The sequence below is a fragment of the Camelina sativa genome, chromosome 7, assembly GCF_030686135.1.
Source record: "Camelina sativa cultivar CO46 ecotype springtype chromosome 7, ASM3068613v1".
NCBI classification, from domain to species: Eukaryota; Viridiplantae; Streptophyta; class Magnoliopsida; order Brassicales; family Brassicaceae; genus Camelina; species Camelina sativa.
The window spans coordinates 14,936,069-14,962,698 of record NC_141886.1 but is presented as its reverse complement, the minus strand read 5'-3'; the positions used below and the strand labels follow the sequence as shown (position 1 = coordinate 14,962,698).

The window sequence follows — 26,630 nt, the reverse complement described above, 5'->3', positions numbered from 1 at the left end:
AGATGAATTCAGGACTAGCGAACTGACCTCTTTAATAGAAAACCCTAATTTCAGTTAAGGCTTGCAAAACCATAACTCAGTCCGGTTTAGTATAAATACCAAGATTGAATCTTTCTGGTTCGGTTGGCAACGAGGCAAAAATTCTTAATTAGTTCTTACCACACTATACGTGAAATCATCTTTGGCACCTAAAACAGGAACTCTAGTCGAATTCTCTATTGGTTTTGGTACTTATGAGTCCTCCAAAAGAATTACCAATAAGAACGAGCTGAAGAGATTCGGTGAAATCCCAATCTCAAGCATCTTTTTCTCTCTAGGGCCGTTTTTCAGCACTTGCCATAAGTAGAGAGGTCGAATTGAACCTCAAGTCAATAAAAAACATTTCTTTCAGAATATAATTCATTGGCAGCTTATTTTTTTTTTTCAAATATACATATAAATTTGGAGCCTATAGTTTTTAGAATATGTTTAAATTCACTATGATCTAGTTAATATTTTGATTTGATAATTGAACTATCAATATTTTTTTTTGGTAGATTTGTTTATTTTTTTCCATTTATTTTAATTTATTAATACGACTAGTCTCTCGAATTGTTGACTTGAATTTTACTTCTCTCGACTGATTGTTCAAATTATTTAGAACAGTCGATTAAATATATAGTGTTTGTAATTAATTTTTTATATAGTCAATTTAAACCATCTTGTGAGAACACAAATATCAATAGAAAAAACACATAATCGCAAACCAGTGCTGTCTCATTTGCTCACAATAAGACAAACCGCATAAATGGACGATCATATGTTATATACATTTTTGTATACTTAACCGGCCGAGATAGTTCACAGTCAAGTCCCGGAGAAAAAAAAACAAGAGCGTAGCTAGGAATCATAGAAACTTCCCCACCTGTTGCACATTATTAGCTTATAGCTAATTACCCTTTTTAATAGTCCAACAACCTGAATAGAGAATACATCTCCCTTAGAGCAAACTCCCAAACTATGCTTTTCACGTGCAACAAGCTGTAGAACTCGTTCCCCCTTTATAAATTAATACCGTGTTGATCAGTATCAATCATCTCACACTTATCATTTATTTCACTTTCATTCTAAACTCCCAATGTTCATTATCATATTTTAACACTCTTTTTTGTTTATCTCTATTCTTATCAAAGAGTTACTTTCCTTTTAAGACTAAGAAGGCTAATGGCTCTCGAGGGTGTGTTTTTGCAACACGACAACATCTACAGTTATAATGGCAAAGAAGCGTACTCTAACCTTTACATAGAAGATGAACCACACTTCTATGATCTCCAAGCCTCTCTAACTTTTCTCGATAACCAAACAGAAAACTACAACTCTACTTTTCTACAAGAAGATCACTACTATGAGGATGCTACTACATTCCTTCATCAACCTCTTCCTGAAATTGCTATTAGTGAAGCAAAGATTACCCCGAACGGAAACTCCTCTGGTAATCCGAACTGCGATATGATGTACCACCGAGATAAAGAGATAGACACTTCGGGTAGCAAGAAGGCAACACGCCGCAGAACAAGGGTGAAGAAAAACAAAGAAGAAATCAATAATCAACGTATGACTCACATTGCAGTGGAGCGTAACCGAAGAAAAATGATGAATGAGTACCTCTCTGTTCTCCGCTCTCTCATGCCTGACTCATACGTCCAAAGGGTATATTCTTCTAAATCTACATTCATAATTATGTAGATAGTGCATCTATGTATTTTTTTATATATAGACTAACAAAAAAAAAACATCATATTTTTCACGTTCCATGTTTTTAGTTATTAGTTTTATAAGTAAAAATATTACAAAAATAATTTACATCTTTAGAAAGTTTAGGAAATTAATTTGAATAGTAAATAAAAGTGAAAAAAATTACTTTATCTATCTGAAATTATGTTCTTTATACTGAATATTAAAAGTTAAGTTAACGTTAATATTTTGTTTCTTTTTGATATCCCAAGATGGCTAGGTATCATATCAACTTTAACAAAAAGGATATTTTTAGACTTTATTACATGCATAATTTTTTGGTTATAACTATGAGTTCAAGTGTTTTTTTTACTTTCATGATTTTAGTGTGACCAAGCATCAATAGTAGGAGGTGCCATAAACTTCATCAGAGAACTCGAACACCGTGTTCACCACCTTAACATTAATGGCGAACAAAACGAAAAGTCCTTATCATACGGCGAAATCGATATCTCATCCGCCACACCATTCTCGGACGCCTTCAAGCTTCCCCAGTACTCGATGGGTTCATCATCTGTCAGCGAAAACGTGGTTTTCGAGAATGCATTGGCTGATATTGAAGTAAGCCTCGTCGAGAGCCATGCAAGTCTCAAGATCAGATCAAGAAGGAGACCAAAGCTTCTCCTCAACTTGGTCTCTGCTCTACAAAGCCTAGGGTTTATCATTCTTCACCTTAATGTCTCCACTGTTTCTGACTTTATCCTCTACTGTTTCTCCACTAAGGTACGTTTCTGTTTTAATTCTTAATCACTATATATTTACCCCTGAATTGACAAAGTTACAGTAGTAAAGAATATTCTAAAAATAGCTGTAACCAAAAAAAAATAGATTTATTCCCAAAAACACAAAACCCAAAAATTAGAGATCTCTGTGTGAGTTAATTGTAAATCAAATGCTAGGCCTAGCCTTAACCTAATTGTTTTTCTCTTGTCGCCTATTGTTTTATTAGTTTAAAAAATGTGATTGTCACTAAATAGATCATTATAATAATCCTCAGTTTCAAATATAGGTTTGATTATGAGGATAATTAACATGTCAATTCTGGATCCTTCTGGCAAAAACAGATATACTTAGTTATAGCGCATTCACATGCAATTCTTATATAGTCAATACAGGTTTCGTTAATTTAGTCTCTAATACAATTAAAAAATAAAATACGATATTTAACGATAACTTCAGCCAAAATATAACTATTCTATCATCTATCTCTGTTATTTATTAGTAATTTGTTATATTTTCATGTTTTGAAGTTTCATTGATATAATTATGATACACATATATATATATATATAGACACGTTAACTACAAAATATTATATATATAATACAAAAATTTAACCAAAGTATCACTCCTCTACTTTAACATAATTTCGTGGTTTGTTCTTTTGTGCTAAGATATTATTTAGCTAATTAAACACTTAGTTTTCCAACAATTTTTTTGTCAACATTTTCTCATTACATTTTTGTATTATACAATTTTTTAATCATAAATTTATCTTTTACAAATAACATTGATCTACAAAATCTACTATTATGGTTCAGTTCTAACAACTTAACATAACTGACTATTTGTAATCCTTGTGAGAAATTCAGACCGACGTAATTAATATAATTTATGTTATACAAATGTAATGTCATATGAATGAAGCATACGTTAAGGCCTAAAGAATGAACTATACTTACGTGGGAACAACACTTGACCAAAAACAATTTACTCAATTTTTTCTCTGCATGTGAGAACGTACTCAACATTGGAAGAATAACCATTTTATGCATAGACAAACAGACGTCGCCAAATTACTTACTATTTGTAGACTCCGACAGCGATTAGATGTAAAAAGCACTTTAAACAAACCATTTTCATTAGCATATAAACATTACTACAACTTTTTCGTAATTTTTTTTTGTTGCTTTTAATCAAAATAATAACAAACATTTTTTTCCGTAAAACCCAAAGATTTTTCTATATTGAAAAAAACAATTGCCATATATTGAGTCTTGATCTAGTGGTAATTTAACAAAATATACTTTTAGTTTAATTATTTTTCTTTCTCAACTATGCAGATGGAAGATAAGTGTACGCTTACATCAGTGGCTGATATTGCTACTGCAGTGTATGAAATGCTCAGTATTCAATATTCATGATGATGTTGTCCAACAGTAACCCTAAAGTAGACCGGTTTGCAGAGTCAATGTTAGCATGATATCATCCGGGTTGGGATATTTGGCTACGAGTTCATATAAATGTCCTTCGATAGTACACTTGATTTGGCTGTCCAGTAATTATATTTAATATTGTGTACCATTTTATAGATGCTTCTGTCCATTGCACTTTCCACACATTATAGTAAACATGGACGGTCCATTTTTTATTTAAGTTGTTGACAAAAGTAAATGGTAACAGCTGGAGATAATTTGGTTGTTGGATTTGGTTAATATTCGTAGAAAACAATAAACAAATTTTATTTTAAAATTTATAGTTGTGTAGGCACATTTTAAACATAAAATCGAGTGGTCATTCTCGACCAATCTAATCTGTCTCACCAATAATTGCCACCGTGAGGTCCGATGAAAATAGTTTGTACCAAACTTTACAAAACCAGGAATCTATGTTTTTCAATGGGCCATGAATCCGCCGAAACCACCTTTCTATATATCCTTAACACTTTTGCTATTTTATATTTATAATATCGAGAATACAGTACAAAATTATAATTAGTTCTCAAATAAATAACAGTGTATGTCAAAATCTATTAAGCAACATTCTTTCATTCCCTCATAAGTTCCTTAGTAATAGAGTAAATAACTTTATTGGAAGATATGCTTTCGTTTCCTATGTTTTCAAGTTTTTGTATATGGCGTTGGTTTGAGGTGTGCTCAATCTAGACTTATTCAAATGTTTTTCTAAAAATTGTAACTCTTTGTTGATCAACATTTCAACAATTTTTTATCTTTCTATATATGTACTTTTGAAGGGAAAAGATCTCATTCAAGCATATCATCAAAGGTCGGAAAGAAATGGTTAATGTAAGGGTAAGAAACTATTGTAAGAAAACTTTGCTAATTTACTTAACAATCAAATGTGTTCCTGTGAGTCATCATATAAATATATACAGACATAGTAAGTAAGACTTGCAAGCGAGATTCAAAGCAACAATCTTGCTTGTATAGTGTTTTCCTCTTTGCACAATTTAAAGCATCAACACATATAAAAAAGACATGGACAAATAGAAACTATAAATCTCAAAGCCAATTTAAAACAACAAATAAAGAGCTCATGAATATAACTAAGATGAAAATTTTCTATGTCATCGTATTTTTTATCTTGTATATACAGAATTCAAACTCTATTGATTTCAATTATCTTTCTGCTTTTAATTTTGGAGATTCCAATTCCGATACCGGTGATCTAGTTGCTGGCCTCGGCATTCGTCTTGACCTTCCTTACGGACAAAATTCCTTCAAAACGTCTTCTCAAAGATTCTGCGATGGACGTCTCCTTATAGATTTTCTAAGTAAGTCCGATCCTTTCTAGTTTACAATGTCTCTTTTATAATAGTATTCAACAATATTATGTACTGGATATCGTGTCTTCTTACACCAACTTTATTTTAACCAGTAGGTACACGTTGAGTTTACATATTCAGGTTACTCGGTCATGTAGTCATGTTGCACCAAATTTTTTGTTAGTTTTGTGAAAGGAGAGAGCTAGATAGAACTCATCAATCATACTTTACATTTTTATAAATAAATAAAAGAATTTCTTTTTTGAACCTACTCATACTCATCAATCCACTAATTTGAAGGGAAAAAAAACCCGTTCAGATTGAATAAAAACATAAAATCTCATTTTTTATAATTAAAATAACATTTGCAAACCGTAAGAATAAACACAAATTATAAAATTTTCATATCTATATGTTTTAATTAAAGAATTTCTTGTTTGATTATATACATTTTTTTTGGGGAAAAGTTTGATCATATACTTTCGTTTATAATGTACATGGTTATTGTCATCGAAATTGCAATCCACCAAAAAAAAAAAAAAAAGGCACAATCTAACTCTCTCATTAGCTAAATTTTATGAAAACTCAAGGACACTAACGTACGAGTCGAATTTTCTTCGTTCGGTACCAAACGGTCCAAACTAATGATGCCCCTAATTTAATCTCGATTTTTTTTGAAACAAATCTTTCTTACGAAGCAACGTCGAAGCAATCTTATATTTTACATTTTTGAATCGGACCTGCGTTCAATTTAAATAAATATAAATAAAATATTAACGAAAAGTTTCAAAGTTGTTGTAGACAATTTATATCGTTGGCTTGATTACAAATGATATGGCTGTTTGTTTTCATCCCAATGGCTCCCATAGTAAACAATCTCTCCATTGTACTCTTCATCTTCATTTCCTTCTTGCCCTCATCTCTCTCTACAATCCTAAAATATCCGGCAATCATCAACTTAGGGGACTCGAATTCCGACACGGGCAATCTCATATCCGCCGGGATTGAAACTGTTAACCCTCCCTATGGCCAAACTTACTTCAACCTTCCTTCGGGAAGATATTGTGATGGCCGTCTTATTGTCGATTTTCTATGTATACATAACGTTATTCTTTCATTGAAATGGCTTATTTGATTTGGCATTTCTCTTCATACCATATGTTTTGATATGTGTTTTTCTGTTTTGCGCAGTGGATGCAATGGACATGCCATTTCTAAATCCATATTTGGATTCATTAGGTTTACCAAATTTCAAAAAAGGGTGTAACTTTGCAGCAGCAGGATCCACCATTCTTCCCGCAAACCCGACATCGGTCTCTCCCTTCTCCTTTGATCTTCAAATCTCTCAGTTCATCCGGTTCAAAACTAGGTCACTTGAACTGCTTTCTAAAACAGGTGGGGTTGATTTGAAAATATGTTGTTGGTGAGATGTGACGGATGCGTATACATTATATGAAGTGTAAATGAAGTAAATATTGTTTTTGATGTTTTAGTAGGAAGGAGATATGAAAAGTACTTACCACCACTTGATTATTATTCAAAAGGACTATACATGATTGACATAGGCCAAAATGATATAGCTGGTGCCTTCTACTCCAAGTCTCTTGACCAAGTTCTTGCCTCTATTCCATCCATTCTTGAAACTTTTGAACTTGGACTCAAGGTATACCACTATATATTGTTAACTTTTATTTTCGTTAAATACCGGACCGACTCATGCAAACTAGACTAACAATTTCTGAAAATTTAATTTGGCAGAGGCTGTATGAGGAAGGTGGCAGAAACTTTTGGATACACAACTCAGGGCCTTTGGGATGTTTAGCTCAAAATATTGCCAAGTTTGGGACAGATCCAACAAAGCTTGATGAGTTTGGTTGTGTTAGTTCCCATAACCAAGCAGCCAAACTATTCAATCTTCAACTACATGCTCTGTCCAACAAATTTCAAGCCCAATTCCCTGATTCAAATGTTACCTACGTTGATATCTTCTCTATCAAATCTAACCTCATCGCTAATTATTCCCGATTTGGTAAGCATTTTTCGCTATATATAATTTAAATTTCCAAACTACATATAAATCTTCACCATCTTGATTCTTGAGGATGTTGGTTATAACAAAATTTTGATTGTTTTAGGTTTTGAAAATCCGTTAATGGCGTGTTGTGGAGTCGGAGGGGCGCCCTTAAACTACGATAGCCGCATTACATGTGGCCAAACTAAAGTCATTGATGGGATATCAGTAACGGCCAAAGCTTGCAACGACAGTTCTGAGTACATTAACTGGGATGGAATTCACTATACCGAAGCCGCAAACCACTTCGTGTCATCTCAAATATTAACCGGGAAGTATTCCGATCCGCCGTTTCCAGACCAAATGCCATTTTTTCTAAGCTTAAAATTTTAGAAAATGCTGTTTATAATTACAATCAGTTGGTTTCATTCATTCTTTAGTTTTCTGTCATTATTTACTTATACTGCTCAAATGAACCAATTATCAAGAAACCGTAACAAAATAATTAACCGAGTTCTGACCTGATCGGTTTGGTTTACGAGAGTGAACCTGAGTTACTTTTACTTCTTGGAGACATAAGCAAAGTACTGTGCCATGGGAACTACAAAGGCAATTACAAGTAATCCTCCAACGACAAGACTGAACTGTCCTCTCTTCTCTTCTGTTTCTTCTTTCGTCTTGAAATTTGATTCTCTCTTGTTATCCTTCACTGCTGGACCCCCAGGGTCTGGGAGACCGTCTATTGCTGCAACCAACCTTTTTGCGCTGCTGTATACTGCCTCGTTGTATTTTTCGTCCGTTGCTAGTACTGCACCCTCATACATTCAAATACTTATCAGTTCCAACTCAAATTCAACATATAGTTACTATAATGTTGGTTAAAACCTAATGCAAACGATTTTAACACTAGACTCGGTTCTACTTTGGTACCTATTATTTATAAACCGAAAAATCCGAACCAAAAGCCTGATTGAAGACCACTAGTTTTGTGCACTAGATGCTGCATCAAAATTCTAACACTACACTAGACCAAGAGAACCAACCATACCGGGAAGATTTTCAGAGACGGTAGCATCAAGAATGTTTTCACCAACAGCTTCAATGAAAGCAGGACCACCAGTAATAGCTCCTTCCTTCTGACTTGTGATCAAAACAACAATACCCTTGTTGTTACCTTCTTCAATCGAAGGATACCATTTCTCCAAAACCTGGTCTGCATACTCAAAAGCATCTGCTTTACTCTGCATAATTTAACCAAACCGGTTCCAGTTCAACTTCCGGTTTACTAAAAAACAAAATTTATAGGAACAAGAAAAAAGAAACTCACAGTGAGCTTTCGGACAGTGATGAAATTGAGTCTCAGTTTCTTTCTGTATTCAAGATCAGACAAAAGCTTCTTAAGATCTGACCTCGTCACTCGACTTAGAACACCAGCGTCGTCCACTACGTAAGTGTCTTTTGGAGGACCGTCGTTGAGGATATTGAACTCAGAGGCCAAAGCAGCGCCAACAGGTGAGAAACTGAGTGTTAGTGATAGAGCTAAAGCAGCTAGACCTTGCTTTGCATCTGTTAACCAATTTCTCGATTCCTGTTTAGTGATCCGGGTAAAGGAGAGGTGTTTAGGACCGGGGAATGTGGTGGGTTTTGATGAGAGAGACAAGGAATGTGAAGTGGGTTTTGTCTGGAGAGTGGACGAGGGTTTGGAGTTGAGAGGAGGAGAAAGTGCACGAGGGGAGAGAAGGGTCTCCATTGAGTTCAGAGATGAGTTTTGAGTTTCAGAGATGGAGATTTTGATGCATTTTCTTGTGTTATGTTTTGGATCGTCAAAGGAAGTGAAGGATTGGTCGAAATGTTAGATTTTCTGGATAATGTTTTTATTTCCACCACATTTTTGTGCCAACAGAACTTAACAATTCTCCCACGTGGCGCTTTGTTGTTGACTATTACTAAAGCTATCAAATACTAGAAAAACTATGAAAAAAATAAATAAAACCACCCAAGAATATATAACAAAAAAATTTATTTCGAATAAACATGAAATGCCACAAGATTTTTTTTTTTTTTTTTAACTCGAGCGACATAAAACAAAAAAGATAAATCCGAATCAACCAAGAAAACGAGGAATCGGTTTAGACTCTGCAAAGAATGTGACCAAATCACTTGAGAAAATGCTACAAAAGTCTTACTAAGATCACTTCTCTAAGAGAGAAGAAAACAAGATTACTTTACTTACAGCAGAATAAGAAGAAGGTTAAAAGAGTCGGTGTTCACATTTCAGACATCATCGTGTCTTCTCTTGGACTGAAGAGCTAAACGAGCGTCTCTCTCTTTCTCAAACTGTCTGTAATCAGCTCTCTCCAAGAAACTGACTTTGTCGAGATACTTGTCAGAGCTTTTCTTGTACTTATCTAGTTCGTCTTCAACACCTTTGTTTTCCTCCTTATACTCTCCCCAGTCTTTCTTCGTCTTGTCCAAAACACTCAGCTTTTGTTTCTTCTTGATCTGCTCAAGAACCGCATCAACCGCTGAAGGCGCTGCCGAGGAGGAGGAGGAGCCTTTGTTTCCTCGGTCCAGTGCTTCTTTTGAATCCGCTTCCACTAACCGCTTTACTTCGATTTCTTGACCCGCAAAGTCTTTGACCTCAGTTATCTGGAAGTGATCGAGAAGAACATATACATTAACCAAATGAATGCTCACCAAGCAAGTGCAACTAATTAGATTCTAGTCCAACACCATCCATTCTTCCTAGTTCCAAACAGCTGACATGTTCTTTTAGATTCCATCAAGAAAGGTTCAATCAAACCACATATTAACTTGAGACAGAGATTCTAGTCCTCAATCCATCTTCTTGCTAATCCAAAGAGCTGATAGGATCTCTAACAATACCGAGCCAAAAGACAGCTTTTTCTAAAAAAGCCAACGAATCACAAAGGTTCGAACAAACTATATTTTATTCTAGTCCTACACAATCTATCTTCCTAGTTCCAAACAAGTGATAAGAACCTTCGATTTTAACAATAGCGAGCTTTATTTGCAGATCAAAAAAGGTTCAAAATCAAACTACAGTTTTAACTTGGCAAAGAGATTTCAATCCATCTGCTTAATTCCAAAGCGCTGATATAAAATATCATAAATTGAAACAACTGACCTCAATCTTTCCCCGGCTGGAAGCAGCTGCAGCGGTTGCAGTAGCGTTTCTCACAGCAGCCAAAGCAGCAGCAGCAATACTCTTAGCCTCCTCACTACAAGTATGATTCAAAACACTATCTTCCTTTGCTACATTCGAAACGCAATGATCCTTCTTCTTCCCATCCACGCCAAGATAACTTTTCCAATTCTACAATCATAAAAAAATATTCAAAATCCCAAAACATACCATTCAAAACGCAAAAGAGAGATAGCATGAAAAGAAATCTCACGTTATTAGCTGGTTTTGTAGCGGGCAAAGCGGTTGAGGCGACAATATTGAACCGCTTATTTGGAACTCCTTCGTTCATCCGCTGCCAAATCTCAGAAACTTTCTTAGATACAACACTGCTCGAACCACTTTGCTCAGGAGATTGCTCATGCGACCCCATACCTATGAGAAAAGATTTCAAATCAATTCGTATTCGTATTCGATGAATTTAGGGTTTTGAAATAAGATATCATCGAAAATCACCTGGAAGTGCCGGCCGACGAAAACCCTAATTGATGGAACTGTCTGCAACAATGGACGACGGCGTCGATGAGGCAAAACTTTTTTCTTATATTATATAATTGACCACTATACTTTAAAATAATCCACCAATAGTCCCAAAACTTTAAGATACGTTACGTTAACTCCCTGATGAGTGATGATACAGGGCATTTGTTTTTGGTTCATATGTGAGTTTTTTAAACATATGACATAAACTAGGACTCAATTACAGCAGTCTTGCTGAAACCATTGTCCCAGTTAGTAGCTCTAGACAAGGTTTTAGTTTTTGAAATACATGACATAAAGAGCACCAGTTTCAACATATTCTCACTTATGGAAAAGCTGTAACCAATAATAGCACAAATCCTTTTTAAGCGAAGCTCATAAACAACAAGAGTCGTTACAATCGTAAGGTGAATCTATAGCACCACCACAAGAAAAGTGAGTCCAATACTAATGATCAAAATAGACAAATGTGTCCCAAAACTATGATCATACACTCTAACAAAAGTAACTCAGTTCCTTCTTTGCTTTGTGTTCTTGGATTGGTTTCCTTTTTTCTTCCATTTCTTATTCGTAACTGCTCTACTCTTCTCCTCAATCTCCTTAACTTTACGCTTCCTGTAAAACCATAAGCAACACAAACACATTCACTTAGCAAAGACTCTTAGCTACAACATCTCATTTCTCAAAGACACAAATTCCTATTACACTATTTGAATAAATAACCACACATTTATACCACCAGTCTAACACCTATCATAATACTTGACAGAAACGTTAGCGATGGAAGTGAAACAAACATTATACACACCAGGACAAGGGCTAAAAACTTCTAAGATTAACATAGCCACATACTTCCAATTCCATTATCAAGTCCAGAGTTAGAAGAATTTAACTCAACGTATCACAAACTAAAGGTTTTGCAACCAGTTAACCGAAAAAGACACGCGCTACTGTTTATGATACAGAATTTAAGCTTTTTGCTATACATTGTTTCTGAATTGGCAATGGTAGTAACTAACCTGTACTGAGAAGCTTTGGGATCCGACAGCAACTCATCAGCAAGAGTTGCTTTTCTATTCTTCTTTGTCAATCTATTATGGTACTCTGCACATGGTTCAATTACTGTGCCAATCTGTTATTTTTTTTTTTTTGAAACATAGGAAACAACAAGAGTTGGTGTAAGAAGACAGAAACCAAAACAAAAATTGATATCTTTGATCTAGTTTGCCGTTCTTGAAACTTGCCTGGAAATATTTCTCAGCTATTTTAGACCGCGTAACAGCCTTCTTGTAGTGTAGAGCAGGATCCATCACAGTTCTCAACTACAATAATAGATACAATTAGAAAGGTGTTAGGACGTTGAAACCAAAATAGACAACAACAAAAAAAAGCAATGAAGCTATTTTACCTTAAGCAACTGAAGATCTCTTTTCAACTCAGGAGTCATTGTTGGAGCAGGCATATCAAACCTATGCACAGTATTGAAAACACACAATTTAAATCACAAACAAAACGGGTAAATATAATCAGAGTGGGTGGAAAGAGAAGCTACCAGTCTGAACCAGTAGTGTCTTTGAGTTGCTTTCTAATCATCTTGTTAATCTTCTTTGGATCAGTAGGTGGAAGACAAAGACCATCAACAAGCTCTGAGTTAGACGTCCAGAGAGAAGTGCTTTCAGCTCTTTTGCTTGAAGTGGAACCAGCAGTTTTCAAGTCTAAGGATAAGCCTGGAAGCTTTGGTTCCCATTTAAGACCGATCAATGGTTTACTAGTCTCTGCCATTATTCTACATTGACAAAGTAAATTTCACACAATTTTCAGAAAATATGAACCATGAGGAAAATCAATACGAAAGCTAACCCGATGAAGGTGTTGCCATGCCAATGATTAGCATCATCATAATCAAAATAACATCATCATGATATCAACATCATCAACAGATAAATGTCAAAGTAAAGTAACTCAAAACGGCCTCCATCGAACTTGGGCAGAAAAAAAAAAAAAGAAACCAAATTTTGAAATTCGAAGCAGAGCAAAACACAGAAAATAATCTGAACCCGGAACTGGAAGCGTGAGAAGACAAGAGAAAACAATTTGATTTGCAACTCCAGAAACAAAAACTCAGAAACTTGTCGAGAGTTACCTCAAATCAGCTTGTCGAGATATCTTTCAAAGGGGTTTCGGCCGACGCAAAAGCTGTAGAAAGTGAACCAGGGATGAGTAGATTTAGTGTTAGAGATCAATGGAGTTCACTGGAGATGGAGACTGGATTTTTAGGGTTAGCGATCGATGAGATTGGAAAGATGATACAAACCGGAAGTTTAGAGAGTGGGCCTTCGTGGGCTTAGTGTTTAAGCCCAATTTGCTCTATATTGTCTCGTATTTAAGCTTTCCCTCGTCTTCTTTTTTGTAAACTAGGAATTATACTGCCCTACCCGTCGGGTTTTAATTACACTAGGTAAGACTATTTGTAACAATTTATTAGATATATCAAATTATTGAATAACATAGCAATTAGGTTGATTGTCAAAGTAATTTTAAATCACTGATTTTAAACTAAAATATAAAACCTTTAATTCTGGAACTTAAATATTTTTCAATTTATCATTAGTTGGTGTTCTTATATATAAAATCACTATCAACACTAATCTCAAACTTTATTTTATTTAATTATTGTGGGAGATATATTAGTGTAGCTTGATTTTATGGTGTATTATTTTTGTAGTTTATACAAATTTAATCACATAATTTTTATAGTTTTTTTTTTGTTATGAGAGAAGTTATTTATTTCTTTTTTTTGTTCTTTTTTTAAACCTAATTGTTTTGTTTTGTTTGATAATAATTCCATGTAAGTCAATATACACAAACATAGTTTTACTTTAGTTTTCTTTTATGTTATTCGTGGTTAATCTTAATTTATATTCTATTTCTATTATATTATTATTTTATTTGTATTATATTTCCATTTGACTAATATTATACTTTACTAATATGATACTTATGTTGAATTGATTTTATTATTATACTTGGTTAACATTAGTATATTTTTAAAAGTTATAAATGATTTATTAATTTATTTAAAATTTAAGCTATAATTTTAAATTTTTGTTTTTGGAAAATATTGATACGACATACAATTATTAATATACTTAGTTCATATTATTATATTTTTGAAAATTGTAAAAAATTGTAAATAATTTATTAATTTAGTTTAAATTTAGGCTATAAATTTAAACATTTGTGTAACATCCGCGAACCGAAATTTTGTTTTAGGGGATTGCATCGGTCGATGCATATAGTGCATCGGTCGATGCAGGTTCAGTTTTCTGTGGACGAGTTAAGTTAAATGCTGCGTTTTGGGTTAGGGAAAACCCTTAAGTCGTGTTTTTGTCTCATTCGACGAGTTCAGCCATTTTGGGAGAAAAACCAGAGAGAAAAGAGGTCTTATCAGTTCTTAAGCGTTTTTGGGAGATTCTTGGAAGTTTGTGGCGTTTTCCTGCGAGATCTGAGACTTAGATCGTGGTAGGAACTTCCTAGGAGCGTTTTCTTCCTGTGTTTGGGTCGGATTTCTTCTGTGGCAAAGGTAAGTGCATGACCATGGCTTATCTAAGCTGGAGATATATCTAATTTGCTTGTTATGTGTGGTTAGGCTTGTTAGTTTGTTATTTGGGACGTTGGGAAGCTTTCTTGTGGCTGGGGATCGAGTTTTGTGGTTGTAGGAACGAAGATCCGGGGAGAAGCTTTGGGGGAAAATGATGCTCGGCATTGCATCGGTCGATGCATTTTGTGCGTCGGTCGATGCAAATGCGAGGATAGCGCGTAAAATCTAGGGTTTTCGTGCTATGTCGAGCATGCGTCTGTCTATGCAATGGGAGCATTGGTCGATGCAAGTTAGCCTTGCATCGGTCGATGCAGATCTTGTGTCGGTCGATGCAGATCTTGCGTCGGTCGACGCAACCTCCAACTGGTGTCGGTCGATGCATGTTGGTGTCGGTCGATGCTGAGTCCTGGTTTGTTATTGTTGATTGTTTATTAATGGTTAGAGATGTCTCTATTGCTTGTGTGTATAGCCCAGTAGATGGGATAATTGCCTTACTAAGTGTTTATAAAATACTCATGCATTGCAATTTGTGTTTGTGGTGCAGGTAAAGGCAAATAGTGATCGTGGAATCAGGGCGATGAGGAGGAGGATGTTCTAGAGATTTGATTGATTGTGGTCTAGCTATTGTTAGGTTGCTAGTGTTGAGTTGATAGAACATTGTAGGATATTGGAACTTGGTTATTGCATTGTTGGTTATTGGATTGTTATTGTTGGAATTTTATTGATTTAATGGAATTGTTTTTGTTATCCGCTGTTGTTGATTGTTGCTAGGTTGTTAGTGGGTATGGGACCACTAGTGAATTAATATATAAAAAAAACGGGAAGGGTTGTTTCATTTTGGTATTAGAGCCCTTACGGTTCTAGGTCTAGGGTTCACTGTGTTTTTGCTGTTGATGTTTAGGATTTCATGCTAGAGTTGATTATGTGAGTTAGTCAATTGTGTGTGGCATGAGGTCCTAGAACATCCTCTTCGAGCCTTCAATGAGATTCCACGGTAAGATGTGTGTTTTGTGTGCGGTTTTGAATTTTGTGCTTAGCCTTCTGTTCTGGGTAGTGCAGATGGTTAGAGGTGGGGATGTTGTTGGTCGCAGGCGTGGTCGTGGTCATGGACGTGGTCGTGGTTGTGGTTGGGGACGGGGTCAGGTTCTCGAGGCCAGTGAGAGTGTGACCCAGAGCATGGCCAGTGAGGAGGTAGCGGAGTCACAGGTTCATCCTAGTGTGTCTAGAGACCAGGCTGGTTTGGGTGACGGCAGGGCGGATGGGCTCGGAGTCAGTCACGGTGTTGCCCTGGGTGTGGGGGTTGCAGCGGAGGGTGCTTCAGGTAGGGAGGATGTCTTGATGGGCTTGCTAGCTCAGGTTTTGGCGCGGCTTCCAGCAGTAGTGCCGCCAGTGGTTGGTTGGCAGGTTCCAGTGGTGCCGCCAATGGTTGGTGGGCAGGTTCCAACGGTGCAGCCTATGGCGGGTTTGCAGGCAGCTGTGCAGCCGGGGGCTGAGGTAGTGGACGCTTAGTATGTGCAGATGATGGTGCAGCTGCAGCGAGTGGGAGCGAGGTCTTTCTTGGGAGGTATGGATCCGAGTGTACCGGATGAGTGAAGAGAGCGGATGGAGGATCTTTTTCGGTCGCTTCGGTGTCCTGACTAGTTTAGGGTGGATTTGGCAGTGCACTACTTATCAGGTGATGCACGTGTGTGATGGAGGTCGGTGACAGCACGGAGGGTGCAGCGGGATATGAATTGGGTGGATTTTGTGAGGGAGTTTAACTCCAAGTATTTTTCAGAGGAGGCTCTTGATCGCATGGAGGCACGGTTCTTGGGGTTGACTCAGGGGGACCGTACAGTGCGGGAGTTGGATGTAGAGTTAAGTCGGCTTGTGGGGTATGCAGGCCGAGCTTGGGAGCCAGAGTCAGCTCAGGTGAGGAGGTTTTTGTTGGCTCTACGGGATGACCTGAGGACTCGGTGCAGTGTGAGGAGCTATGCTACGAGAGCGGAGCTGGTGGAGATTGCAGCCGGGATCGAGGATGATTTGAGGTCACAGTTAGTGGTGGTCAGTCTAGCAGTTCATATTGAGGAGACATTGGAGCCGGGCATTCCAAGCAAGGATAGCAAGTCAGAGAAAAGGCGCAAGAGGAGGCGGGAAGAGACGACGGTGGCAAACCTAGGTGGTCAGGGATGTTATGGGTGCGGGAGCACGAATCACAGGTTGGCAAGCTGTCCAAAAAAAGGTGACTCGGAGGACTATCGTCGATTGTGTTATCATTGTGGGGAGGAGGGGCATATCAGGCCTTTTTGTCCTAAGTGGAGGCAGATGATGGAGGTTGTGGCACAGCCGAAGGGAGGACCGGGTGCCCATTCCGGCGCTTAGTTTTAGCTTTTGGTTTCTTTCTTTCATTATGTATTTTCATTATGTAAACGATTATTGCATTTGAGGTTTTAATAAAATTGGAGTTCTTTGGATTTGGGAATTGTGAAACAAGTGGGAAGGAAATAGCTCGGGAATTCTATATATGGAAAGTTTCCATAAATAGAAGGTCGCTATAAAAGGAAAGTTTCCATAAATAGAAAGTTCTATGAATAGTTAAGACTTGTCTATTTTTGGAAAGGGGATGTGAAATGCATGGAGTGGCGGGAATGTTAAAGGTTGACCGGATGAGTGGTCACATATGAGATGATCAGCTCTGATGGGTTTTTGATTGGTGAGGTCACGGTGCTAAGAGAGGTAGCTCAGGTTTCTATAATTAGAAAGTTTCTAAAAATGGAAAGATTTTTGTGGAAAGTGTGATGATCCTACGGGATATGTACCTTGGTGGTGGTTTTAGTGATGCCGGATACAGTGTCGGTGGTCCCAGTGACGTTTGTTGCCTTTGTGGCGGTTCTTTTGGACATTTTTGTGGCCTAGTGGCGGTCCTTGGGGACGTTGGTGTGGCTTTTGTGACGTGTTTAGGGTCTTTGTGATGTCTCGGTAGCCTTTATGGCGACTGTTAGCCATAGGACATTGCGATGTTCTTGCGGAAGTGTTGAGGTAGATCTAGTCGGGAGATACTTGATGACATCAGACTTGTTTGCTCAAAGCCGTGTGGGCCCAACTCATGTGATACCGATAGCTCGATGGACTTTGTGGCCAGAGAGTGGGAGTGGTATGTTTGCTTCGGATGATAATCCGAGAGTGCGCTTTAGGGTGACGACCCAAGAGCGGGATTTTGAGACTCCCTGGATACCGTAGCTGTGAGCCGCGGCTCGGCAGTGAGCCGATATGTCTCGAGGGTTGCGACCTGAGAGTGGGGGGAGTGTGTGTGAGTGACTTCCTGGATGCCGTAGATTAAGGTGGTTAGCCTAATAGCGAGCCGACATGATTCGTTGGTTGCGACCACGGACGAGGGGAGCACTGAGTTGTGAGCTAATAACGTCTTGGATGTAAGTATATTGGCTAGAGGGAGACCTCGAGGTTCAGTCGGAGGTGTGCAGGCTTTTGCGACAGTTGCACAGGAAACCTTGGCTGACGGTGTTCAGTCCGGTCGGAGCACGTGCGGGAGTCCTTGGCGGATGGATGGTGCTGCGGGATTCGAGGACGAATCCTTGTTGGTGGGGGAGAATTGTAACATCCGCGAACCGAAATCTTGGTTTAGAGGATTGCATCGGTCGATGCATATAGTGCATCGGTCGATGCAGGTTCAGTTTTCTGCGAACGAGTTAAGTTAAACGCTGCGTTTTAGGTTAGGGAAAACCCTTAAGTCGTGTTTTTGTCTCATTCGACGAGTTCAACCGTTTTGGGAAAAAAACCAGAGAGAAAAGAGGTCTTATCAGTTCTTAAGCATTTTTGGGAGATTTTGGAAGTTTGTGGCGTTTTCCTGCGAGATCTGAGGCTTAGATCGTGGTAGGAACTTCCTAGGAGCGTTTTCTTCCTGTGTTTGGGTCGTATTTCTTCTGTGGCAAAGGTAAGTGCATGACCATGGCTTATCTAAGCTAGAGATATCTATGATTTGCTTGTTATGTGTGGTTAGGCTTGTTAGTTTGTTATTTGGGACGTTGGGAAGTTTTCTTGTGGCTGGGGATCGAGTTTTGTGGTTGTAGGAACGAAGATCCGACGAGAAGCTTCGGGGAAAAACGATGCTCGGCATTGCACCGGTCGATGCATTTTGTGCGTTGGTCGATGCAAATGTGAGGACGGGGCATAAAATATAGGGTTTTCGTGCTATGTCGAGCATGCGTCGGTCGATGCAATAGGAGCATCGGTCGATGCAGATCTTGCGTCGGTCGATGCAGATCTTGCGTCGGTCGACGCAACCTCCAACTGGTGTCGGTCGATGCATGTTGGTGTGGGTCGATGCTGAGTCCTGGTTTGTTATTGTTGATTGTTTATTGATGGTTAGAGATGTCTCTATTGCTTGTGTGTATAGCCTAGTAGATGGGAGGATTGCCTTACTGAGTGTTTATAAAATACTCATGCATTGCAATTTGTGTTTGTGGTGCAGGTAAAGGCAAAGTGTGATCGTGGAATCAGGGCGATGAGGAGGAGGATGTTCTAGGGACTTGATTGATTGTGGTCTAGCTATTGTTAGGTTGCTAGTGTTGAGTTGATAGAACATTGTAGGATGTTGGAACTTGGTTATTGCATTGTTGGTTATTGGATTGTTATTGTTGGAATTCTTATTGGTTTAATGGAATTGTTTGTTATCCGCTGTTGTTGATTGTTGCTAGGTTGTTAGTGGGTATGGGACCACTAGTGAATTAATATTAAAAAAAAACGGGAAGCGTTGTTTCAAATTGTTTTCCAAAATCATTGATGATGTTTATTATTTCTCATAATTTAATTGGTTACACAATTTAAATGATTTGTTAGTTCCCAAAAATCTAGAAATGCTGATGTGGAACAGGAAATAATAATTATTAGCTGAGAGATATGAGCTGTATTAATGAAATGTTTTCATTGGTAAACAAATAAGCTGATGTGTCAGCTTTATATTTCACCAAAATGCTGATGTGTAAGCACTGGAGAGAAACATATTGTGTTTTTATTGTATTGATTTTGTTTTTGAATTATCTTTTGAGGTATTGTTATCTGATCTTATATATATAAAGTTTTGTAAATAAAATTAAATTTAAAAAGAGATACTAAAATTTATTGTACATTATTTATAATTTTTTTTTTTGCTATAATACAATTATTTATATCTATATACAAATCTTTTATGTATGTTACCATTAAAAATGTATTTTTTATACCTAGGTATATTGTATGTTACAAATATATTATTTACCACTATCTAGAAAATGTCTAGATAAACAAATTAAGTCAACTATTATATGTCTCTTTACATTCACTTTTGTATAGTTTCTTTGATCACTAAATTTATTGGTTCAAAAAATATTTTGAATAAAAAATAAATTACTTCACAATACACTTATGGAGAGAACCTCGGTTCTGTCCTCCTCCCTTATGGAGAGAATCTTGCATCCAACCTTCTTCACTATGGAAAGAACCTTCGCTTCAAGGAGAGAACATTCGCTTCGCCTTCCTCCATTGGGGAGATAACCTTGCGTCCAACCTCCCCTACTTTCCTCCATTGGGGAGATAACCTTGCGTCCAACCTCTTCCATCATAGAGAGAACCTCGGCTCTGCCCTCCTCCTGTATGGAGAGAACATGTTCACGTTTTTAGCTATCTCAAAGTGGCTTGCTCCAACAACCAATAAAACTAAAGACCCTTTTCCAACGTCACAAAATCTTTTGATAGTAATTAATGTTAAATTTCCTAATGTATTCATAGAAGTTTCTTTGACACACCATGATGTAGCCTCTGTCTCCAAGCTCCTATGGATTTATCAACAACGATTTATGTTTTTCCAATCTATCTATGTTTGTTGTAGGCTTGTGTTTGATTAGCCTATTTTATCCAACCATTAGGTTGATGACATTCTCCTATTTATCTCATTTTGACTTTTGAGATTGAACGAATGGTAACAATTATGTTTGCACAAAAAAAGGTCTATGACCAACCAATCAAGATTGAAAAATTAGAAGAAAACTAATTTGACATAATTAATGAAATAATAGAAAATTATAAGCACAGTAATATAAATCTCAAATAATTCAAAGTTGAAAATATAAATTAAATAAAACAATCTAAAACTACTACGATAAATTTTAAAATACAGTATTAGAAAAAGAAGATGCATATATTAACCTTCTATTTTTTTGGTTCAATATATTAATCTTACCTATTCCAAACTGAAAAGGTAGAAAGTAAGAGTATATTTTGGTTTAAAAAATTAAGGAAAATTTGACTTCCTTTTAAAAAAGTTTGACTAATATAACAAAGTTGAAAGCAATATTTTTTGAAGAAATTATTTTGTTAGATGAATAATATGAGACGATCTATGTCTATATAGAAGTGAGTATTTACATTTTTTAGAATTAATAATATTTTTTATATTTTCCTTAACCCTTTTTCTATTTTATGAGAAAATTTATTCCAATGAGCGCAATGTTTTTTTAAAAATTTCTTGCTGCCCACTTTCTTGTAAGACGTACTATCGTTCGACGACAAGAACGCTTTATGTTTAGTTGATATAGTGTTATATAATCTTTGTTGTTATCTTGCATTTATGTATTCATCTTTTTTTTATGCTACCTATCCTGCAAATTAATATAAATAATAATAACAACGTGAGAAATTTGTTAATCCCAAAAACCTTAGTTATTATGCATATTGTTAACATATATTTCAAAGTCAAAGATTGCGTAGTATGCATTATGAAATTGAGAAACAAAACAAAAATCAAAGAAACGACGATGAAAACACGTGGTAATATCTAGAAATCTTTTTATTTAGTTGTTTAGATTAGACAACAAACAAATTGCCTTCGAGACTTGACACTTGTCACGATCTGATGAGTTACTAACTTTGATATGTGATTTCTGATCGTTAAAATTGACATGTGTCATGATCTGATGAGTTACTAACTTTGATATTTAATCGTTAAAACTGACATGTACGTGTCATGATCTGGTGAGTTTTTAACTTTAATTTATGATCGTTAAAACTAACACGTGTCACGATCTGGTGAGCTACTAACTTTAAGAACCAAGCTTTATATAATAAGATTTTTTGTTTATGTTTTATTTATTTTTTTATATTTAAGTTAGGCAATATCAGATTTTTTTCTCTAAGTTTAGGATTATTGTTAATAATTTTTTTTTTTTTTAGATGTTGTAGTTGTGTGAATGATAGAATAGAGTTTTTGATAAAATGAAGAAAACACTATTTAGACCATTTTTGTCCTACATAGTGGACAGTTTTTGTTTGCATACAACCATGTGATTATTCATTCATTGTGATAGATGTGGTTACATTTGAGGGTGTTGATATCATCATGACCTTTGAATGTTTCTAGGCGAATAGTGCAGGCTTCATTTTCTTCAGTTTTTGTTGGTTGTCTTTTGGAGTTCTCTAGATCCGCGATGAGTACATCAGTGTCGATTATGGTATTTGCATGGAAGGTGTAATCTGTGACTATGAAATATATAACAATAAACCTACATCTTTGATGTTCGGTTCTTTGAACTGCAATAAGGAATTGGAGGAACCTTGTTGTCATTCTTGTTGCCACGTTCTCTTCAATTTCATGATATGTTAGAAGATAGTGGAGGTTGCTTCTCAAGGTTGGCGATGTAGGGTTGTTGCCGTTTGGAATGTAAGGGATGTGGATGATGATGTGGTTTAGATCGGTGTTTGGTCTTATGATCATGAAGATGATTTCATTGGATCTTTGCCTAGTAGAGCTGATAGTTTCATATGAAAAAGTACATTGGATATTTTGTGCATCTCCCATGTTTTGGTTTTTTTTTGTTCTTCTTATTTTGTTTGTTTGTTGCATGACAATGTTTATTTATATATATGTGGCCGTAGCCGTTTGGAGTCTTGAGTTTTGTGTTGGTTACTATTGGTTTTTGGAATTCTTTCTTCATTCTTTGCCGTTAATTTTCTATTTATTCGTAATATTCATTAAGTTTTGTTGATTCGTTTTTTTGTAGTTTAATAGTCCTTCTTAGCTACTGAATTTATATATTGGGGAACTGGGGAAACACATCCGACTAAACGAAAGTCGTTCTTAGCTACTGAATTTAAGATCAATTATGTTGTTTAGATATTATTACGGCCCTTTAATTTGTAATGTCGGTGGCCCATTGTGTTGGGGTTAGAACTATTTAGAGGTGTAGTGTATGTTTGGTTATCATTGTGGGGTTAGCGTCAAGTTATTTATTGTTTATAGATGGTGAGTTGTTTTTAAAACATTTCGTTGATTAAAGGATCGAAGCCCATTTAGTTGTACTCGTCCGTTGGCCTTTTTTCCTTTTTAATTTTTTTTCCCGTGTTTATATTTTCGTTTTTGCTTTTGTTTGGACCAAAGGTGTGTTGAGTTCCGGCTGATTAAGTTTTTTTTGTTTTGGTTATTGTTGAATTTGTTTTGTTTAGTTTTTTTTGTTTGTCTGTTCTGAGATCCGTATTGCGGCTAGACTCAATTGAATGTATACTCCCGGGCATTTTTTTTTTGTTGTATTTTGGTCCTTCGAGATTTAGATTCAGTGAAGTTGGATCTGGTTCATATGGGGGTGTTTTATATATAGATTATCTCCATTTGTCTCGGTTGTTTGAATGAAACTAAACATGCCTTCGATTACTCTGAATTTTGTTTTATTATTGAAGGCCCCATTGATTTTGTTGGTTCCTTTTTGTTTTTTTTTTCCGTCTTTTGTAATTTTTTTTTAATGTTCGTTGGTCTTATGTCATTTTGTGTGTTATACTTTTGATTATTTATGTCCCTTTTTCAGCTTTTTGGGGTTTTTTTTAAACCCACCTGTTTGGAAGATATTTTATATGTTTTCGGTGTTGGGTATTTGAGATTTGTGGAATGAAGTAGTGTTTGTATGACTTTATTAGGTAATATGAATGAGGTTCCTTTTGAGGAGACATAGAGGTTAACTACAACGTACTCTAATGTAATTTTTACCTAATTCATAGGACGAACATGAGCCAGTATTTGAGGTTGTTTTTTATGTTTTTTTAGGTGACTTTGATGCTTCAGCTTAACCATTTATAGCGAAAGTGTAGCTGGGGGCTGGGGAATTCTGAATATGTTGCTATTTTAATACATATATGTATGCGTTGGCTTTTTTGTTGAATCACGCTTTAAATAGTCTTGGGACACCTAATGGGAGAATAAAGAGAAAGTTATTTAGTTTCGTTTACAGAAAAATGTAGGTCGACTGTGAAGATGTATGATATCTCTCTCTCTCCTTCCTGTTGTGATTATATACTTGTAACTCTTATTTACCCATATACTTTCCACGATTCCTGTTACTTTCTTGTGGTTGTTCATGCGAGTGGGAGTTGATTTTTTTGGTTTGCATTGAGATTATCCTCTTATGAGTACCTATGAACATATTGGGGTTTATGTTTTTTAAAAAAAATTATATGAAAATACCTATATGTTGGTGGTTTAGTTATGCTGCTCCATCTTGTTTGATTGTAATGTCTTCAAGTGCGATTTAATGGCATGCTTGTGTATTATGGAAGATTGTTAGGTTGACGATTCATAGTTTTGTTTTAAAATAAGTGTGTTATGTACTACTAGTGAAGATTTCTAAAATAAGTGTTTTAATAAAACTTTATTTCCAGCGTGTGTGCCGGTAAGTATTTTTCCTTCAATAACTCGGTCTCCCAGTTTTGTGGCTATTAGCCTCGTGTCGTTGCATAGACCTTTTTTTTGATTAATGTTCCTCATGAGCATTATAGGGACGCCAAGTTTTAAACTTAACTTATGTTTCGGCATGCCTGGATACTCTAGGGAGTTTAAATACTCCATAGTCGTCCCCGATTGTATCCGCCTTACCGATGCTATCATAGCTGAAATATTCTTTTAACTCTCCTTCTAATACTGCTAACATGTATGCATTAATGTCATCCACTGTTTCGTTCCTTGGAGTTAGAATAGCACTTTCTGTTAGGGCTTCAGTTTTGCTTTGAAGGGCGAGTTGTGGCTTTCTTGATGTTTGAGAAATTTGCTGTAGTGGATCTCCAGTAGGTTCCAGAAGGAAGTTGTTTCCAATGATCACCTGTTTTCCTTTGTCATTCATATTTTCCTTGTTACGATCACACTCCGGGGTTGTTCCATCGCCTACACTTAGCAACCAAGTAGCAAAACCTGTTTCTGACTGGTGTATTCTCATGTTTTTTACTAAGTGATAAATGTTGCATGCCTCCCATATATATAACTTGCTTATAGACGCTAGAACTGTATCTGCTCGTGTCCCATGTGTTATTACTGGGAGTATTTGACAGAAATCTCCCCATAGAAGCACAGTTTTCCCACCAAACATTTTTTCGCTAGCTGTTGAATCTTCCGTAGACATTAAATCTCTTAGTGTCCTATCTAGGGCTTTGAACGTGTGTTGATGAGACATTGGCGCTTCGTCCCATATGATCAGATCTGTTTTAAGAAGCAATTCTGCTAGCATTATATTTGGGCTAATATCGCATATTGAATCTTCTGCGAGATTTAGTGGTATCTTAAATCTTGAATGTGTTGTTCTACCATCTGGTAATAGCAATGCTGCGATGCCCGATGACACTACAGGTAGGACCACTTGGTTTAGATGATCTTAGCTTTGCGATTATTGTGTTGTAGAAAAAAAATATCCAAGTTCCACCAGGTCCATTAAGGAAGAATATTTTGCCTGATTTGTTGGCTACTGATTCAAGAACTGCATCATAAACTATTCTCTGCTGACTGTTTAGTAGTTGGAAGTGTCTTTGATGCTCTTTGTGTTCTTTTTTTTGTTTGTCATACAATGATTCTTGTTTCAGCAAGCTGTTGCCGAGGGCTTTCAGAATTTTTTTTTTCAGGCGTTGGAATTTCTAGGAAATCTGTGAGGGAACGATCGTGTTGGTGCAAAAGTAATTTGACTTCTATCAAAGTATATTGTTGCAGTTCCTCTTCGTTAACGTAAGCTTCTTAAATCCAAATTCCTATCGCTGTTTTTGAATAATGCCTTCAGATAATGATTTGCAAAAGTTTTCCCATAAACGTAATGGGTTAGCCACCTCACAGTAGATTAGCATAAAGGACAAATAGATAACGTAACTGATTTGAAGTTGCCCATTGAGTTGACTCATCCATCACTTTATGCCACTCCATATCGTTGTCTAGTATACCTCTAGCCCTACATGCTTCTTTATAACTTTTTCTCTTCTCAACACCCACTGTCAGTATGTCGTCGTAGCTTGTTGGTCCTATGACAACATTGACCAATAATCTTAGGTAGTATAGCTGCCTAGTGTTTGGATGAATATTAACTATTCTGCCTATGGTCGTAACTCCCGCTGAATTATTACCACGACGTCTGCGATGCCACACTTTCTCATCTACATCCCAGATATAATATTTTGGGAATTCGATATATGTCAGCTTCCTAACAACGTTTGTTCATTTCCATCCACTCAGTGAACATCGTCTTCTCAATATCATATCTAGATAGGACTTGGTCTAGTTTCTGTGTACTCTTGTAAGTCACTAATTGTTGGTCTTCAAGATACTCCTGGATTTCATCTCTTTCCTTGACAAATCTTTCTGGATTTTCATTTGTCGTTGTAATTTTCGAACCTTTCTCAATCAAAATGGTTGCCTTATCCACTCCTTTTGTGATATACTTGAACAAATATTTTACCGCATTTTTCGTGTTGCACTATTCGACATTGATGTGCGCCTCATATTTCTTCAAAATGTCAATGTTATGTGGAATGACATATTGATTATCTAGCTTTTTCCCTCCCTTTATGACGAAGTTGTCAATGGTATGGCGCTGACGGTAGACAATATAACCTTGTCTATACTTGTGAATTTCGTGTAGGAGCGTGGATACTTTTTGGAACATACTTGATTAGCCATGCAAGATGACGATGGGCGATCCTCTCCACATGGTCCATACATCATGTGTTTCTCCACAAGCTCAAATCCTACAGGGTCTTGTGTTTTGATTGGCAGTTCAACTGAAATTAT

General features: G+C 36.5%; 6 protein-coding genes across 8 annotated transcripts; 2 read left to right on the top strand and 4 right to left on the bottom strand.

Moving 5' to 3' along the window:
• Positions 1-954: 954 nt before the first annotated feature.
• On the top strand, positions 955-4,193 carry LOC104701000 (transcription factor bHLH94-like). The gene is made up of 3 exons (XM_010416622.3): positions 955-1,689; positions 2,101-2,496; positions 3,837-4,193. Exons 1-3 carry the CDS (start codon positions 1,204-1,206, stop codon positions 3,915-3,917), a joined length of 963 nt encoding a protein of 320 aa, XP_010414924.2. The 5' UTR covers positions 955-1,203; the 3' UTR covers positions 3,918-4,193.
• A 682-nt stretch (positions 4,194-4,875) lies between these two features.
• LOC104700999 (GDSL esterase/lipase At1g54790) lies at positions 4,876-7,721 on the top strand. 3 transcript variants are annotated; one of them, XM_010416621.3, is made up of 5 exons: positions 4,876-5,287; positions 6,470-6,673; positions 6,775-6,941; positions 7,037-7,307; positions 7,414-7,721. In XM_010416621.3, the coding sequence occupies exons 1-5, from the start codon at positions 5,050-5,052 to the stop codon at positions 7,680-7,682; spliced, it is 1,149 nt and encodes a 382-aa protein (XP_010414923.1). In that variant the 5' UTR covers positions 4,876-5,049; the 3' UTR covers positions 7,683-7,721. The 3 variants fall into 3 exon arrangements, with proteins under 3 accessions (XP_010414923.1, XP_010414921.1, XP_010414922.1); XM_010416619.3 differs by lacking the exon at positions 4,876-5,287 and adding an exon at positions 5,880-6,372 and having other exon boundaries at positions 6,772-6,941; XM_010416620.2 differs by lacking the exon at positions 4,876-5,287 and adding an exon at positions 5,912-6,372.
• Positions 7,722-7,769: 48 nt separating this feature from the next.
• On the bottom strand, positions 7,770-9,938 carry LOC104700998 (UPF0603 protein At1g54780, chloroplastic). The gene is made up of 3 exons (XM_010416618.3): positions 8,617-9,938; positions 8,338-8,530; positions 7,770-8,097 (listed from the first exon to the last, which is right to left on the bottom strand). Exons 1-3 carry the CDS (start codon positions 9,037-9,039, stop codon positions 7,850-7,852), a joined length of 864 nt encoding a protein of 287 aa, XP_010414920.1. The 5' UTR covers positions 9,040-9,938; the 3' UTR covers positions 7,770-7,849.
• LOC104700997 (uncharacterized) lies at positions 9,418-11,270 on the bottom strand. The gene is made up of 4 exons (XM_010416617.3): positions 10,951-11,270; positions 10,709-10,869; positions 10,438-10,626; positions 9,418-9,938 (listed from the first exon to the last, which is right to left on the bottom strand). The coding sequence occupies exons 2-4, from the start codon at positions 10,865-10,867 to the stop codon at positions 9,564-9,566; spliced, it is 723 nt and encodes a 240-aa protein (XP_010414919.1). The 5' UTR covers positions 10,868-10,869; positions 10,951-11,270; the 3' UTR covers positions 9,418-9,563.
• Positions 11,271-11,313: 43 nt separating this feature from the next.
• Positions 11,314-13,390, bottom strand: LOC104700995 (rRNA-processing protein fcf2). Its single transcript, XM_010416615.2, has 6 exons — positions 13,118-13,390; positions 12,527-12,760; positions 12,383-12,443; positions 12,219-12,296; positions 11,994-12,106; positions 11,314-11,589 (listed from the first exon to the last, which is right to left on the bottom strand). Exons 2-6 carry the CDS (start codon positions 12,754-12,756, stop codon positions 11,484-11,486), a joined length of 588 nt encoding a protein of 195 aa, XP_010414917.1. The 5' UTR covers positions 12,757-12,760; positions 13,118-13,390; the 3' UTR covers positions 11,314-11,483.
• Positions 13,391-24,390: 11,000 nt separating this feature from the next.
• LOC104704551 (uncharacterized) lies at positions 24,391-25,089 on the bottom strand. Its single transcript, XM_010420616.2, has one exon. The coding sequence runs from the start codon at positions 25,087-25,089 to the stop codon at positions 24,391-24,393; it is 699 nt and encodes a 232-aa protein (XP_010418918.2).
• Between the last annotated feature and the right edge of the window lie 1,541 nt (positions 25,090-26,630).

Bases quoted from the DNA above. Each gene is read 5' to 3' on its own strand.
- LOC104701000 (XM_010416622.3), top strand. From the start codon at position 1,204: ATGGCTCTCGAGGGTGTGTTTTTGCAACACGACAACATCTACAGTTAT. The intron at 1,690-2,100 runs GTATATTCTTCT...TCATGATTTTAG, and splicing joins CTGACTCATACGTCCAAAGG to TGTGACCAAGCATCAATAGT. The intron at 2,497-3,836 runs GTACGTTTCTGT...TCAACTATGCAG, and splicing joins TCTACTGTTTCTCCACTAAG to ATGGAAGATAAGTGTACGCT.
- LOC104700999 (XM_010416619.3), top strand. From the start codon at position 6,108: ATGATATGGCTGTTTGTTTTCATCCCAATGGCTCCCATAGTAAACAAT. The intron at 6,942-7,036 runs GTATACCACTAT...TTAATTTGGCAG, and splicing joins CTTTTGAACTTGGACTCAAG to AGGCTGTATGAGGAAGGTGG. The intron at 7,308-7,413 runs GTAAGCATTTTT...TGATTGTTTTAG, and splicing joins CGCTAATTATTCCCGATTTG to GTTTTGAAAATCCGTTAATG.
- LOC104700998 (XM_010416618.3), bottom strand. From the start codon at position 9,039: ATGGAGACCCTTCTCTCCCCTCGTGCACTTTCTCCTCCTCTCAACTCC. The intron at 8,531-8,616 runs GTGAGTTTCTTT...TAAATTATGCAG, and splicing joins TCACTGTCCGAAAGCTCACT to AGTAAAGCAGATGCTTTTGA. The intron at 8,098-8,337 runs GTATGGTTGGTT...ATGAGGGTGCAG, and splicing joins CGTCTCTGAAAATCTTCCCG to TACTAGCAACGGACGAAAAA.
- LOC104700997 (XM_010416617.3), bottom strand. From the start codon at position 10,867: ATGGGGTCGCATGAGCAATCTCCTGAGCAAAGTGGTTCGAGCAGTGTT. The intron at 10,627-10,708 runs GTGAGATTTCTT...TTATGATTGTAG, and splicing joins CTACAAAACCAGCTAATAAC to AATTGGAAAAGTTATCTTGG. The intron at 9,939-10,437 runs GTCAGTTGTTTC...GATCACTTCCAG, and splicing joins CCAGCCGGGGAAAGATTGAG to ATAACTGAGGTCAAAGACTT.
- LOC104700995 (XM_010416615.2), bottom strand. From the start codon at position 12,756: ATGGCAGAGACTAGTAAACCATTGATCGGTCTTAAATGGGAACCAAAG. The intron at 12,297-12,382 runs GTAAAATAGCTT...CTATTATTGTAG, and splicing joins GAGATCTTCAGTTGCTTAAG to TTGAGAACTGTGATGGATCC. The intron at 11,590-11,993 runs GTTAGTTACTAC...ATGGTTTTACAG, and splicing joins CCCAAAGCTTCTCAGTACAG to GAAGCGTAAAGTTAAGGAGA.
- LOC104704551 (XM_010420616.2), bottom strand. From the start codon at position 25,089: ATGCTAGCAGAATTGCTTCTTAAAACAGATCTGATCATATGGGACGAA.